General features: G+C 37.0%; 1 protein-coding gene across 4 annotated transcripts in view; it reads right to left on the bottom strand.

Annotated features, from left to right (window-relative positions):
• Positions 1-14,821, bottom strand: part of gtf2ird1 (GTF2I repeat domain containing 1) — a 39,686-nt gene that overhangs the window by 23,840 nt on the left and 1,025 nt on the right. For 3 of the 4 annotated variants that reach the window (XM_048189573.1, XM_048189569.1, XM_048189574.1), the window contains exons 2-5: positions 1,836-1,965; positions 1,605-1,746; positions 1,060-1,239; positions 739-922 (exon numbers count right to left, since the gene is read on the bottom strand). In XM_048189573.1, the coding sequence (XP_048045530.1) occupies positions 739-922; positions 1,060-1,239; positions 1,605-1,746; positions 1,836-1,961 (632 nt within the window). In that variant the 5' untranslated portion in view covers positions 1,962-1,965. The remainder of the gene's footprint in view (positions 1-738; positions 923-1,059; positions 1,240-1,604; positions 1,747-1,835; positions 1,966-14,821) is intronic. The other variant, XM_048189572.1, reaches the window with a different exon arrangement.

The following is a 14,821-nucleotide window of genomic DNA, read 5'->3' as shown; positions in this document are numbered from 1 at the left end:
ATTTCTGTGAAAATCATGCTACAGGATTATTTGATAAATAGAAGTTCAAAAGAAAAGCATTTATTTGAAAGAGCATTTATTTTTGTAATGATGTAAACATCTTACTGTCACTTTTTAACAATTTAGTGCATCCTTGATTATTAAAAAAAAAAAAAAAAAATCCAATACCCAAACTTTAGAGAATGTAGATCATTTCCATTTTGTCAGCACGTTTTGTCATATTACATGTTTTCATTCCTCTTTTTATTTTTGTTGCTGCTATGGCTTTTATCTATTTCCTTGTTTTCCGATAGCAATGACAACCTCTATCTAAAATGGTAAGAGACACCTGACCAAAAGCTTATATCAGGGGTGTCCAATCCTGCTCCTGCAGAGTTTAGCTCCAACCCCAATTAAACACACCTGAACCAGCTAATCAAGGTTTTTAGGCATACAGGAAACTTCCAGGCAGGTGTGTTGTGGTAAGTTGGAGCTAAACTGTGCAGGACAGTGGCCCTCCAGGACCGAATTTGGACACCCCTGCCTTGTATCTTATTTTTTGAGGTTTTGCAGGAAAGAAAATCAACATACCCTGTGAAAAGAATATTAGATTGCCATAGTTTGAAATGTTTATGTGAAGTAGTTCAAAGAGATGATTTTTTCCATTTCATTTTCCAATTTAGTTGTGCAGAAAAGAAAAAAAAAACAGGCATTTAGCATTTGCATTCTGCTCAGTGTATTATCAACTAGAAGACTGACCTTTTGACTATGAAGCGGATGCGGTTGCTCTGCTCTAAGATCTTCATTAAGGTCTTGGTGTCATATTCCGAAGGCTTTCTCAAAGTCACACCATCAGGCAGGCCGTAGACAACCACTGAGCTGGGATCCTTGAGAATCCAGTCATAAGGCACAGGGACCAGGCTGCTCTTCCCAACAGCCTCACCTGAAACATTACAATTAAGTGGATAAAGATGTTTTTGCTTTTGTGCCAAATACTGTACATCCTTTTTTGCTTTATTATAATATATATTTTTTTGCTTTGTTATAATATTGTGAAGAAAACTACTACTATCAACTTACTATAAAGCACGCTGAACACCTCCTCCACCATCTTCCTTAGGACAAAGATGTTGGAATGAGCGTCTGATAAGGCTCTCTGTCTGCCTTGCTGCCCGCAGTCTTTGCTAGTCCTGCTGCAGTCCACATCAGGAACTTTGGCGTGGGAGTTCATGGAAGTTAACGCTTGCAGACAGGACACTTCTGTGGAAAAAGCAAAACTAGCCTCAAAACACCTGTACTGTTATATGTGTAAAAATACAGTACAGTTGAAACATTAATATTGTAAAATATTTGGCATGACAAAACACAAAGCAACACAAAACACGTGCAAATGATAAAACTTTCACTCTATGATTTTATGAAATTTGCAATTAATCCACAAATCACACACGTGCCGAACCTGATCCGTACGGATCCTATGATCCATTATACCCCTAAAAGTTACATTGTGATTACCAAGACAATTTGCCATGCAAACCAAATTCTTTTTTTTTTTTCTCTTTGGAATAACATACACATGTATTAAGAAAGCAAAAAGGATAAATTTGAATTTCATGTTGACTCACTGCAGAACTTGTGAAAGTCTGTCTGTATTTCCTTTCTGGAGTTTAGGAAGATTCTTCCCTTCTCTGTTCCCACGGCAATCACGCTGTCCTCGTGCACAGTGACACAGGCCACCTCGGCATTCAGTTTAGACATGGCAGTGCACTGCAAACACGTTTTGTTTCAAGTCATCCACTAAAAAAAAAAATGTTCCATAATACTCTCACTGTAAGTATCTTCAGTATCAGTCTTACCACAGAGTCCAGAGCAGACACTAGGCTGGTGAGGATCTCTTGTCTGGCTGACACTTGAGGAACTTTGAGCTCTGGCCGAGAGTTGGTCCTCATCCCATCACAGCCCAGCTTCCGTATCTGTGCCATTCTTCTGAGGGAAAGACAGAATGAAGCACACTGAAATTCAATCCAAACTCACTAATTTACTAATAACACATAACAGCTGCTGTGCCAAAAGTTCTTCAAGAGCAGATACCATATTTAATTTGAATAAAATGATACCATAAGTAAGTGACAGACATACAATGTACAAAATAAAGCATCTCTTGCTATTGAGTCAACCATGCAGGATACATGTAAAAACAAACAGTCAGTGCAATTATTCAGTGTAGTCTGACTCACAAACATTTGACTCATGTCAGTAATCATTTTAATATTCAGATTTAGTGCATCTTATTATTTTCAAGGTAGTGCTGCTTGACATTTTTGTAAAATACCATGATACATTTTTTTCATACAGAATTCTTTGATGAATAGAAAATTCAAAAGCATTTATTTCAAAAAGAAATCTTTGTAACATCATAAATATACAATGCAAAAGCCTTAAGGTGTTTTTAGGCACTATAGGATGATTATTTATTTCTTTTCTTTTAGTGTGCCAGTAGGAAAGCTTTAACTCTTTGCAGTTAGCACATACTGTAAAAATCTGAATTTTGAGCTTTTAAGGAAATTTTAAGGTTAGGGATTTGTTGTTTGTTTGTTTGTTTATTTGTATGTATGTTATTGTTATTTGCCTTTGCTTGGTTTGTGTCATATATTGAAATTAAATGTATGCACAAGGGGTCCTACAACAGATAAAGATCTGATCTCACCCACCATCATCAGATCTGTCTGTGATTACATGAAGAGATAGAAGCAACAGTCTAAATCTACAGAAGAACTGTGGAAACTTCTCTAACCTAACTGCAAAACACTTTAAAAATTGTAAAAGTCTAGTCTACAAAAAAGAACTGGTGCTGTTAGAAAGGCAAAGGGTGGTCACACCAAATAGTAATTTGATTTAGTTAATAAGTTTTAGTTAATATATTAATAAGTAACATCTATCATGGCGTTGTATTGGAAAACATCCTCAATGTACAGTATTTATTTTGTACTTTTGCCAATAAAACAGTTCACAGTTCTGCAGTTTGCAAGTACATTTCTTCAAGCATCTTGGAGAAGTTTCCACAGTTTTAATATGAATTTAGACTTCTGTATAGTATGCATACTACATGTGAGTCAAAATCTGCTAAGGGGTAATAATTCAACAACAGCTTTAAAAAGTGATTTTTCACTATATTTACAGCAGCATCTGCATTTTCATGGGTTTGAATAAAAGATTTTTGTTATTCAATTTTTGTTAAACTTTTTGCATCAAAACCACTCCTTTCCTGGTCTTCAAAATTCAACAAATTTGCGACAGCTGAATGTAACGTTTATGACAAGCCAAACATGTCAGTCTCAGAGTAACGTAATTTATTGAAGCCATGAAATAAACTTAATTCCTTAAAAGTGCAATGTGTAAATGTCAGCGGCATCTAGCGGTGAGGTTGCGAACTGCAACTAACGGCGCACACCCCTCGCACCCCTCCCTTTCGGAGAAGCTACGGTGGCCGTCTGGCCGACACGACAAAGATGTCGTCGTCTGAGACAGCAGAGAGTACGTTAGCCAGTCAAACAATGAGGTTTCTTCTTACTTCTAACAAAGAACGGTCTCTGCTTCTAATAAACCAGACGACTACTATTACTACAACAACAACTCCGTGCGTATTCAAATAAGTGATGATGCAAGCTGCCTCTAAAAACACCAACGAACATAGTGACTAAACGCGATCTGTAGAGCAGTTTGTCCATTTAGGGTTATTGTAGAAACATTCCGGCACATATTGGCGACTTGACATGGAGGGGGGACCTGCGGTGTATGAGATAGAAATGGCTCATTCTAAGGTTATAAAAACATAACAGTTCATTATGTAAGGTCTTTATACACCACTGAAAACATAGTATATCATATTGCATTTCTGTCAATAGATCCTCCAAAATTGTACACACTGCACCTGAACTACGCAAAAAGCATTTGAAACATCTCCAGTGCATTTTATAATTACCCAAAAATTAAGCATAGTTTACCCCTTACGCACATTATCACGTCCGTCAAAAACTTAGGCTGGCTGTCGGTTGGAATATTAGAACTAAAAACATCGACATACACTCATGAGCATCAATCACTTCACTGAATATTTGCCAACTAAGAAATAAACAATTATAAGTTTACGATCCATCTGTTTTCAAATTTGAATATCACATCAATATCTGTCAAAAAACAATGCGCACAATACGCGATAGTGTTAACGAGAAGCAGAGGTCCAACTAGTACACGCATTTTCGGGAAAACCCACGTTTTAACTACTGTATGTCATCGCTTTTCCGAGAATAGGGAAAAAATGGCGGCTATAGCGACTTCAACATTCTGTCTGTCAGATACAATAACATGCATAATACGTATCGAGTGTGAATAAAAATCATACTTCGCTCAATGAAATTGAATCGGAATGATCAGGGAACTGAGTGAAATACTTCACACTGCATGATAAAGAGAATAAATGGCAATTGAAAAACGTCGCCAGGTTAGTGAACATAGTTCCACGTGTTTTGCTAGACATTTTTATGCACTACACATTCTAATTCTGACATTCCTGATTTGAATATCTTCAATAATCTTCCTATTCGTGACTGATCTTTTTTTCATCATTTTGGCAATAAATGAACTGTTAAATCAGTGATCTTGAGAAGAGTTCCTGTAGTCATCTAATTTGGCTCTCATATGCTGATGTAATATATGTAAGGGATAATGTACATCCAGCCGGTTGTATCTCAGAATAAACCCCGACAGGGTGATCAGGGTTTGCATCAGTTTATTCTGAGATAACAACTGGCTGGATGTACATTATTCCGCATATTACACGGCTACTTGCCACATAAGTAAATAATTAAATATTGAAATATTTTATTAGCTCTTTAAACGAGAGAGAGCAGTTGCTAGCTTGGCAAATTCAAACTAGATGGACATTTAAGTGATATGGTACAGGCAGACCACTTATTTAACAGCATTTCGCCACATAAATAATTATGGGGATAAGAGATAGTGATCTGAGATGGAACTCTTAAAATCATACCTGTTTGTTATCTTATAATCCAACAACGTACAAAACAATAGACGCAAAATGGCAGCAGCTGTTTGTATGAAACGAGTGAGCAAGTCCACGATACTGGATAACATAATTAAATAACTGTACATAAAATATTGAGTTTTCAATATTTTATTAGCTCACCAAGCGCAAAACTTTGACGAAGAAAAGCCATTCCTAGCAAGCGTATAGCGCTGCTGACTTCAGTAACCCCGATGAGCCTGTGTTATCTGTTTTCAGCGGTTGTTATCAGGGAATAACATACTGCTGGATGGCGCAATTGACCAATCAGACTCAAGTATTCCACAGAGTTGTGTAATAATATAAACTTAACTGGTGATTTTTATAAAATGTAGTTTGAACATTATCTTCTCAGCTTTTTAAATGATTAAGGTAATTATCCAAGTTCGTATCATAAAATGTTGTTTCATTTTCCAATAAAAGATTTTTACATGATTTGTTACATTTAATTTCCTATTAACAGATTTTGACTCATTATAGTGAATAATTAAAAAAGAATTCAGTAGGAAACACTGATGTACCGTCTACCCCTTGATTATGGTCCGCAGTAACCACCGACATGACAGGAAAACAAGTTTAGTGTTATAATTACATGCAAAAACAAACTTTGTTTTTTTTATATATATATATACACTAAAAAGTAGAAAGGTTTCAAGTCCCCTATTAACTTTTTAAAATATTTTCGGCTGTACAAAATGTATTGAAGGATGGAAAAACCTATAAGAAGCTTTGGAAAGTGATAGTAATACCCTCTCCTGTGCTAATACACCAAAATCCGTCACACACATGTGAAAGTAGCTAATTACGATAAGCCTTTGTCAACCAATTAAAGCTAGCTCAGATTATTGCCTTAAAACCCTTCATCCTTAATTTGTTCTCCTTGGAAGCAAGACAAGGCCTGGAAGCATGAGACCTCTAAAGTGCACTACTTTACCCGTCCCTCTCGACAGACGCCCCCTGATGCCTCCAATCTCAATTTCAGCCACGTCGTCTCTGAACTACAATGCTGTAAACTTGAGTACGGACGAGACTGGGTTTAAAAATGAGTGCAAACGAAGCGACGGTTTAAAGATAAAAAACAAACAAAAAAACAGGGATGATAAATGTGAGCTGTAAAACAAAAAAATAAATAAATAACGCAATCCTAATTCCGGGCCTTGTGTTCACATGGCAACCGCAATCCGTTTCCTTGGAAACTAATCTCGAGGCATGTGAACAATGCAGCTCTGGCCTTTAATCTCTCCAGACACTGGGAGCCATTATCCCAGCCTCCGGGCAAAGCCAAAACCACAGACTGCACAGAGAGAGCCCAGTACTACTATTACTCGTCTGAAAACCTCCTATAAATCCTGCTACAACTCAAAGCCGGATGCCTCTGCCTGAGCATAATATTACGTACAACACTGGAACAACAACACCAACACCTTGTATCTCTAGTTCGCTTTCTGGTTCATTCAAATGACCAAATATAAAGGCCCGTTCACACCAAGGACGATAACTATAAAGATGACTATAACGATAACTATATTAGCGTCCACGCCAGCAGACGATATCGTTCTGTTTATTGTACGTGAACACTGCAGTTATGTTAACTAGTGCTTTAAATACTTAAGATCTTTAAAGTAGGATGGATTCTTGCCTTGCCTTGCCTTGAACGGGCCTTTACTCACTACTTTGGGTCCTTGTAGATGAAAAATAAAGTCCTGCTATGTTCTGATGCTTTAGCATAAGAACATTAGAATCGGCATACTTTGCATGTTTAGGATTGAAGTTTACACACAATAAATAAACTATATTTTTACATTTTCTGAAGAAAATGTGAGCACTGCTTGCACATGCAAAAGTTGTCGTCACAATTTGCTATGAGGTAGCTAAGGTGTTTTGGGTCGCTCCTTCAAAAAAAATTTTCACCCATTTTATCTCATCCAAAAGCCAAGTTTAATATTCAAAGAAAGTTAAGGTTGGCCCAAAAATCATGATGTTCTCACCCTTAAGTTGTGATTGATTATTGGAGTACCATTTACAAGAAAATACTAAAATACTTAAAAATATCTTGTTTAATTCAGTGCTGTTTCTTTATAATTAATTGTGAAATTTACCAGCAATTTCTAAAGCCTGGTTTACTCCTGGTATTAAGATGCGTTTTGGTCGATCGGATCATAAATAGACGAGGAAGACACATCCCCGTTTACACCTGGTGTTTTAATCCATCTCTTTTGTCCACTTTTGACCACTTCTGTCCTGATTTCTTCGAGGGGAGGGTCTATGGGCGGGTAAATGTATGGACTTTTTCAGATCTTTCGAACTAATGGAAGAAATAAGCTCACGCAATTTACATATGAACACACCCGGAGACGACGGAAAAACATACAGAGAGCATCAGCTTTCGTTTCTGTTCAAGACCACGCTGAACGTGGTTAATGTGTGTTATAAATCAGGAATGGAGGGAGATCATTGTGCTGTGTTTCGTCTTCAGCTGACAAAGTTTAAATGCCGTCTGTGATGCGTGCTTCTCATGATGTTTACACATTAGGTCAGTAGGCAAAGAGTATGTGGTCTTCTGTGGCTGTTCAACATGAGCGTCTACAAGCAATCCGGTCGAATGCATTTTCGACTACCTCTGGAAGTGTTCCTGAAAGTGGACAAGCTCAAAACATTTTAGACTCCATTTACACCTGTATTTTGCGTCGTTCGCTTGTGATCCAATCGAACAAAACGCATCTTAATACCAGGTGTAAACAGAGCCTACAGGGCTTTTTACACAACACCATTTTCAACTAAAAACTGAAAACTTTTTATGCATTTTTACACGACAACGAGCCAGAAACTGCAAGCTTTTAAAACAGGTTTCAAAGTGCAAGATTTTGAAAACGATAACGTTATTGTCCAACGCTTCCCACACATAGACTTTACTTGGTCGGGCCGCCCACGTATAATAACGGCCGCCCAAGTATATTTGGAGACACGTTTTTGCTTTTATTATTTTTATCCACTTTTATATCCGCGCAAGATAATGAAACCATCTGTGATCGATAAACTAGTCGTTTCGTACCTGCTCGTTATGTGTGCGTCAGAACTGTTTACTTCCGCTAACATTCCCACGGGCGCTGCATTTTGCAAAGTCACAAGGGGGCACTGTTCCGTGTTCTACAAGCTCACGCAACAGCGCTTTAGACTGCTTCAAAGTGATTCTCAATCAATGAAAAGCGCAGATTTATGCCAAGCGATTGCTAATGAACTCAAGTTGATGAATTATTACAAAGTCTACTTCATAGCCTTTATATAAAATGTTTTAGACAATTTTAAGAATCTGAAGGATCAGCCTGCAAAAGTACATACATTTCAATATAAGAGTCCGGGTGTATTTCGGGCTTGTTTATAATTAAAAGTCACACGCTAAGTTTTTTTCTTTTTCTTTTGGGCATTATTGGTATTTTGGTTACACAATAAATTGTATTTAATTTGATTTCCATTTAATTCATAGTAAATTATTGTAGTCTCCCCCACAGGACGAAAAAACTAAGAACATTATTTGACAAATATATTATTCCTTTTATAAATTTTACTAGTAAACTCTGTGTCCCATTCACTGAGAGAGTCACTATATGACAGCAAGGAGAACATAGGAAAAGGTGAACCATTTAAATGCTGTAATTTTGCATAATTTACAATGCATAATATTAGTATGTAATTAAATGTAATATGCTATGTAATTAAAATTAATTTCAATAAATAAAAATACTGTTAAAAATCACACATTATTTGTTTGACACATGTAGTAGACCATTTTTGTGCCGTGGGTAATAGGAGGATTTTTCGCCCGGCTACCACCGCAAGTATATTTCAAACCTGTGGGAAGCACTGTTGTCTCTGTGTAAATTACAAAAACGCAAATTTGTGAAGACGCTGACGTCATGCGCATGCATAGAACATGTTCAGCCTATAGGTGCAAAGTGTTTCTTTGCAAAGTGACATCGCCAGCTACTGGCCTGGTAGTATAATGCAGTGTTTTTAGTCATTTTTGCAGATCTGTTAGAACGGGGATCGTTTTGACAACGTTGTCATCTGTACACGAAAAACACAAAAGAAGAACTTTTTCGTTTTTAGTACACTGTTGTCGTGTAAATGTACCCTAAATGTGAAAGTTGTTTCTACACCACATTTTATTCAGTGCATGTGTATGTGGAACACAAAAGAAGATATGTAAAAAAATGATAGTAACCAAAGAGTTTTGGTTACCACTGACTTCCATGTTTGCAGAATATGATGAGCGTTTCCTCAGCCATTAACATCGTAAATGTATTTTTTCCTCTTTAGGAAAGTCATCGAAATGCTATCATGGAATTTTTTTTTATTCTTTGGCTATTGGGGAAAATGTAAATGCAAAAATCATATTTGTTGTGGTTTCCAATCCATTCATCAATATGGAAGTTTACCCAATTATGACAACTTTTGCTTCTGAGAACTCCGGAAAATGTGAAAAGAGTCCATTGTAATTTGAACAAAACACAGAGATATTTCTGCACTGAGTAAATGATTTTTTTTCACGACTGGGTGAACTATCTCTTTAAGGTTAGGAGTTAATATTGAATCTTACCCACTGTATATTAATAACAATGACTGCCTTGGCAAATGGTCTTGTATGAAAAGGGTTAAGGTCTTTTAATAGCTTCATCTTGACACTTCTAAGTTTAACAAAACGCTTTGAAGAAAAAGAGATTGGTAAGACTTCCTCATTGAACAGGCTTATCATATCTGCAGGGTAAACTACATTCATCTGACACCTTAAGCTTCATGTATAAATGACTTGTTTTGTACTCTACACTAATCTTTCTTTTGCAGTAGTCAAAAGACTTGAGTTAACTATAACAAATATATTTTCTTAGGGTGAAAAAACACTAGGAAAAAAAATAACTGGTGACACTCCTAAAAGAAATTGCAGGAAAAGAAGGATCCGGACTGACATGCTTAAATGCTCAGATTAATGACTTCCTCCTTGTTAGGAGTCCGCCCTGCCAAAATACAGTTTTTTTTTTCTTTTTTCATTCACGCTATCTGAGATCCTCAGCTCAGGGGGAAGCATAATGTAGCCGCTCCTTTACTTCTTGAATTACTGCCTGTATGGTGCTTAAAGATATTACCGGCATCTCAAGAAAGGGAAACGTGGGTTTTATGAGCGGTTTTGCCCTAAGAGGCTTGTGGCTCTGCCATTGATACACAATACTTCTGCTAATAGCCTTTGTACAGATTCTGCTCACAGATCCCTTCAGAAACACAACTGTATCTAAATCGTTCAGCTCAAGGGCTGATAATTGACTTTTAATTGGTCCTAACTCCTTTCACCCTGGACATTTTCCCCAAGGCCACACAAACATGTTGCATCGAGCAAACACAAAGAACTGCGGCCTGCATGGGAAGTACTGCCCTGACTCTGATCCGCTTCAGAAAACACTCAGCATTTCACGACTTACTTTTTGTACACATCAAACATGTATTACTGATAAAACAGATAATTAGCTATGTAATACCCAACTAATATATGGGAAAGACCTGTTCCAACAGAATGTGTTTATTTCAATATTAGGAGCTTACATTTTTTAAAGCAATGTCAAATGTCAATGTTTAAACCAATTTATCTTAAAAAGAAGTACTGAAATCATTATACTTTGATTTATACCATTAGTATACCATTGTATTAATATGCTAATCCAAGGTTATTAAAAAAAAATACCATGGTACTATGTCCATAAAATATGGTACTTTTTGTCTGATTCAGTAGTTCTCAACCAGTGATTTGCATGTCTGTTGGAGTAAAACAATACTAGCAAATAATAAAATGTAACTAACCATATAATCATATAGTTTAGATTTAAAAAAAAGTGCTTAAAGGATTAGTTCACTTCAAAATGAAAATTACCCCAAGCTTTACTCACCCTCAAGCCATCCTAGGTATATATGACTTTCTTCTTTCTGTTGAACACAATCTGAGTTATATTAAAGGGATAGTTCACCAAAAAATTAAAATTTGATGTTTATCTGCTTACCCCCAGGGCATCCAAGATGTAGGTGACTTTATTTCTTCAGTAGAACACAAATGATGATTTTTAACTCCAACCGTTGCGGTCTGTCAGTCGTATAATGCATGTCAATGGGAATTCCATCTGTAAGAGTCAAAAAAAACATGCACAGACAAATCCAAATTAAACCCTGCGGCTCGTGACGACACATTGATGTCCTTAGACACAAAACGATTGGTTTGTGAGAGAAACGAACAGTATTTATTTCATTTTTTACCTCTAATACACCATATGTCCAACTGCATTCAGCATCTGGTTAGTGAGGTCAAAAAACGCGTTCTGATGACGGAAGTGATGTCTCACGCTTTGCTTCAATGAGTGCTAAGCATTACTTTCATTGTCAGAGCGCGACCAGACCTCACTAACCGGATGTGCAGGGCAGTTGGACATAGTGGTGTATCAGAGGTAAAAAATGATAGAAATACTGTTTGGTTTCTCGCACAAACCGATCGATTCGTGTCTTAGGACATCAATGTGTTGTCATGAGCCGCAGGGTTTAATTTGGATTTGTCTGTGCATGTTTTTTTGACTCTTATAGATGGAGTTCCTATTGACATGCATTATATGACTGACAGACGACAACGGTTGGTGTTAAAAATCATCATTTGTGTTCTACTGAAGAGACAAAGGCACCTACAAACCCGATTCCAAAAAGTTGGGACACTGTACAAATTGTGAATAAAAAAGGAATGCAATAATTTACAAATCTGATAAACTTATATTTTATTCACAATAGATGTTGAAAAATGTTGAAAGTGGGACATTTTGAAATGTCATGCCAAATATTGGCTCATTTTGGATTTCATGAGAGCTACAAAAAAGTTGGGACAGGTAGCAATAAGAGGCCGGAAAAGTTAAATGTACATATAAGGAACAGCTGGAGGACCAATTTGCAACTTATTAGGTCAATTGGCTACATGATTGGGTATAAAAAGAGCCTCTCAGAGTGGCAGTGTCTCTCAGAAGTCACGATGGGCAGAGGATCACCAATTCCCCCAATGCTGCAGCGAAAAATAGTGGAGCAATATCAGAAAGGAGTTTCTCAGAGAAAAATTGCAAAGAGTTTGAAGTTATCATCATCTACAGTGCATAATATCATTCAAAGATTCAGAGAATCTGGAACAAACTCTGTGCGTAAGGGTAAAGGCCGGAAAACCATACTGGATGCCCGTGATCTTCGGGCCCTTAGACGGCACCGCATCACATACAGGAATGCTACTGTAATGGAAATCAAAACATGGGCTCAGGAATACTTCCAGAAAACATTGTCGGTGAACACAATCCACCGTGCCATTCACCGTTGCCGGCTAAAACTCTATAGGTCAAAAAAGAAGCCATATCTAAACATGATCCAGAAGCACAGGCATTTTCTCTGGGCCAAGGCTCATTTAAAATGGACTGTAGCAAAGTGGAAAACTGTTCTGTGGTCAGACGAATCAAAATTTTAAGTTCTTTTTGGAAAACTGGGACACCAAGTCATCCGGACTAAAGAGGACAAGGACAACCCAAGTTGTTATCAGCGCTCAGTTCAGAAGCCTGCATCTCTGATGGTATGGGGTTGCATGAGTGCGTGTGGCATGGGCAGCTTACACATCTGGAAAGGCACCATCAATGCTGAAAGGTATATCCAAGTTCTAGAACAACATATGGGAGCATATGAGCATAAGAGACGTCATTTCTTTCAGGGAAGACCTTGCATTTTCCAACATGACAATGCCAGACCACATACTGCATCAATTACAACATCATGGCTGCGTAGAAGAAGGATCCGGGTACTGAAATGGCCAGCCTGCAGTCCAGATCTTTCACCCATAGAAAACATCTGGCGCATCATAAAGAGGAAGAGGCGACAAAGAAGACCTAAAACAGTCAAGCAACTACAAGCCTGTATTAGACAAGAATGGGACAACATTCCTATTCCTAAACTTGAGCAACTTGTCTCCTCAGTCCCCAGACATTCTCAGACTGTTATAAAAAGAAGAGGGGATGCCACACAGTGGTAAACACGGCCTTGTCCGAACTTTTTTGAGATGTGTTGATGCCACGAAATTTAAAATCAACTTATTTTTCCCTTAAAATTATACATTTTCTCAGTTTAAACATTTGATATGTCATCTATGTTGTATTCTGAATAAAATATTGAAATTTGAAACTTCCACATCATTGCATTCTGTTTTTATTCACAATTTGTACAGTGTCCCAACTTTTTTGGAATCGGGTTTGTACATCTTGGATGCCCTGGGGTAAGCAGATAAACATAAAATTTTCATTTTTGGGTGAACCATCCCTTTAATAAATATCCTGACACATCCAAGCTTTTTAATGGCAGTGAACGGGGCCAATGAGTTTGAAGCTCAAGAAAGTGCATCCATCCATCATAAACATACTCCACATGGCTCCGGGGGGTTAATAAAGGCCTTCTGAAGCAAAGCGATGCATTTGTGTAAGAAAAATATCCATATTTAACAAGTTATAAAGTAAAATATCCAGCTTCCGCCAGACCGCTTTCCGTATTCAACGTACAAAAAAAGCATAACTCGCATTGCGTCATGCCGTGTGGAGTATGTTTATGATGGATGGATGCACTTTCTTGAGCTTTATACTCATTGGTCACATTCACTGCCATTATAAAGCTTGGATGCGTCAGGATATTTATTAATATAACTCCAATTGTGTTCGTCAGAAAGAAGAAAGTCATATACACCTAGGATGGCTTGAAGGTGAGAAAATCTTAGGGTAATTTTCATTTGAAAGTGAACCTAATCCTTTAACATCTTAAAGGGCTCAGAAAATTATTTCTGCTATGTAATATTCAACATATGGGAATATGTGGATTGAAAGACCTATTTCATCAGAATTCGATCATTTCAATATTATGAGCTGTGAATCAACCAGCTTTTTAAACCAATGTCATAGTAGACCTTACAAAAAGTTCTGAAATCATGATATTTTTATATAAACCATGGTACTGAATGTTTGCCATATTCATATACAATTGTATTTACAAGGTAATTCAAATAATACCACAGTACTATGACCATAACATTTGGTCCTTTTTGTTAGTGAAGTTGCAGGTCTGAGCAAAACAATGATAAATGCAAGTAATAAAATTCAACTAGCCATATAATTAAGTATATTGAAAATAAATAGGCTTGTTGTCTTTTTAAGAAGAGGAGAAAAAGCTTTCTGTATCTTTTCACCAATATTTAGGCTAAATTAATTCTTTGTAAAATGGATAATTAGCCTTTTGTTTGATCCATACAATTCAATCTCACTGTTCTGTTGTTTATGAATTTACAATATTGTAAAATTTCTACTTCTTAACAATAATTTTGCTTATAGCAATATTAATAACATTCAAAAGCTGATTAGTTTCGTTTAGTTTTGTACACTACACAACTGCGGTAATGTGTCGGATATAAAATCTGGGTGAAGAAAAACCACAAAGAAACAGCTATTACTGATATAAATATACAGTGCTTGACAATGAGGCCCAATCCGACAGCAAGTCATTCTGGGATAGTTCATGTTTCAGTCAGAGACTCATAGTGGGACAGCATGACATAAATCATAAACTCTCATTGTCTTCATGAATGGATCTGACAGCCGAGAAGTCCTTCGAGGGAAAACTGAGCAAGTTTAGAGACATGTGATATTATTGCTCAGCAGCAAACTTACTGGG

This window comes from Megalobrama amblycephala, linkage group LG4, assembly GCF_018812025.1.
Source record: "Megalobrama amblycephala isolate DHTTF-2021 linkage group LG4, ASM1881202v1, whole genome shotgun sequence".
NCBI classification, from domain to species: Eukaryota; Metazoa; Chordata; class Actinopteri; order Cypriniformes; family Xenocyprididae; genus Megalobrama; species Megalobrama amblycephala.
Note: the sequence above shows the minus strand (reverse complement) of the source record. Positions and strands in the feature narration are given on the sequence as shown.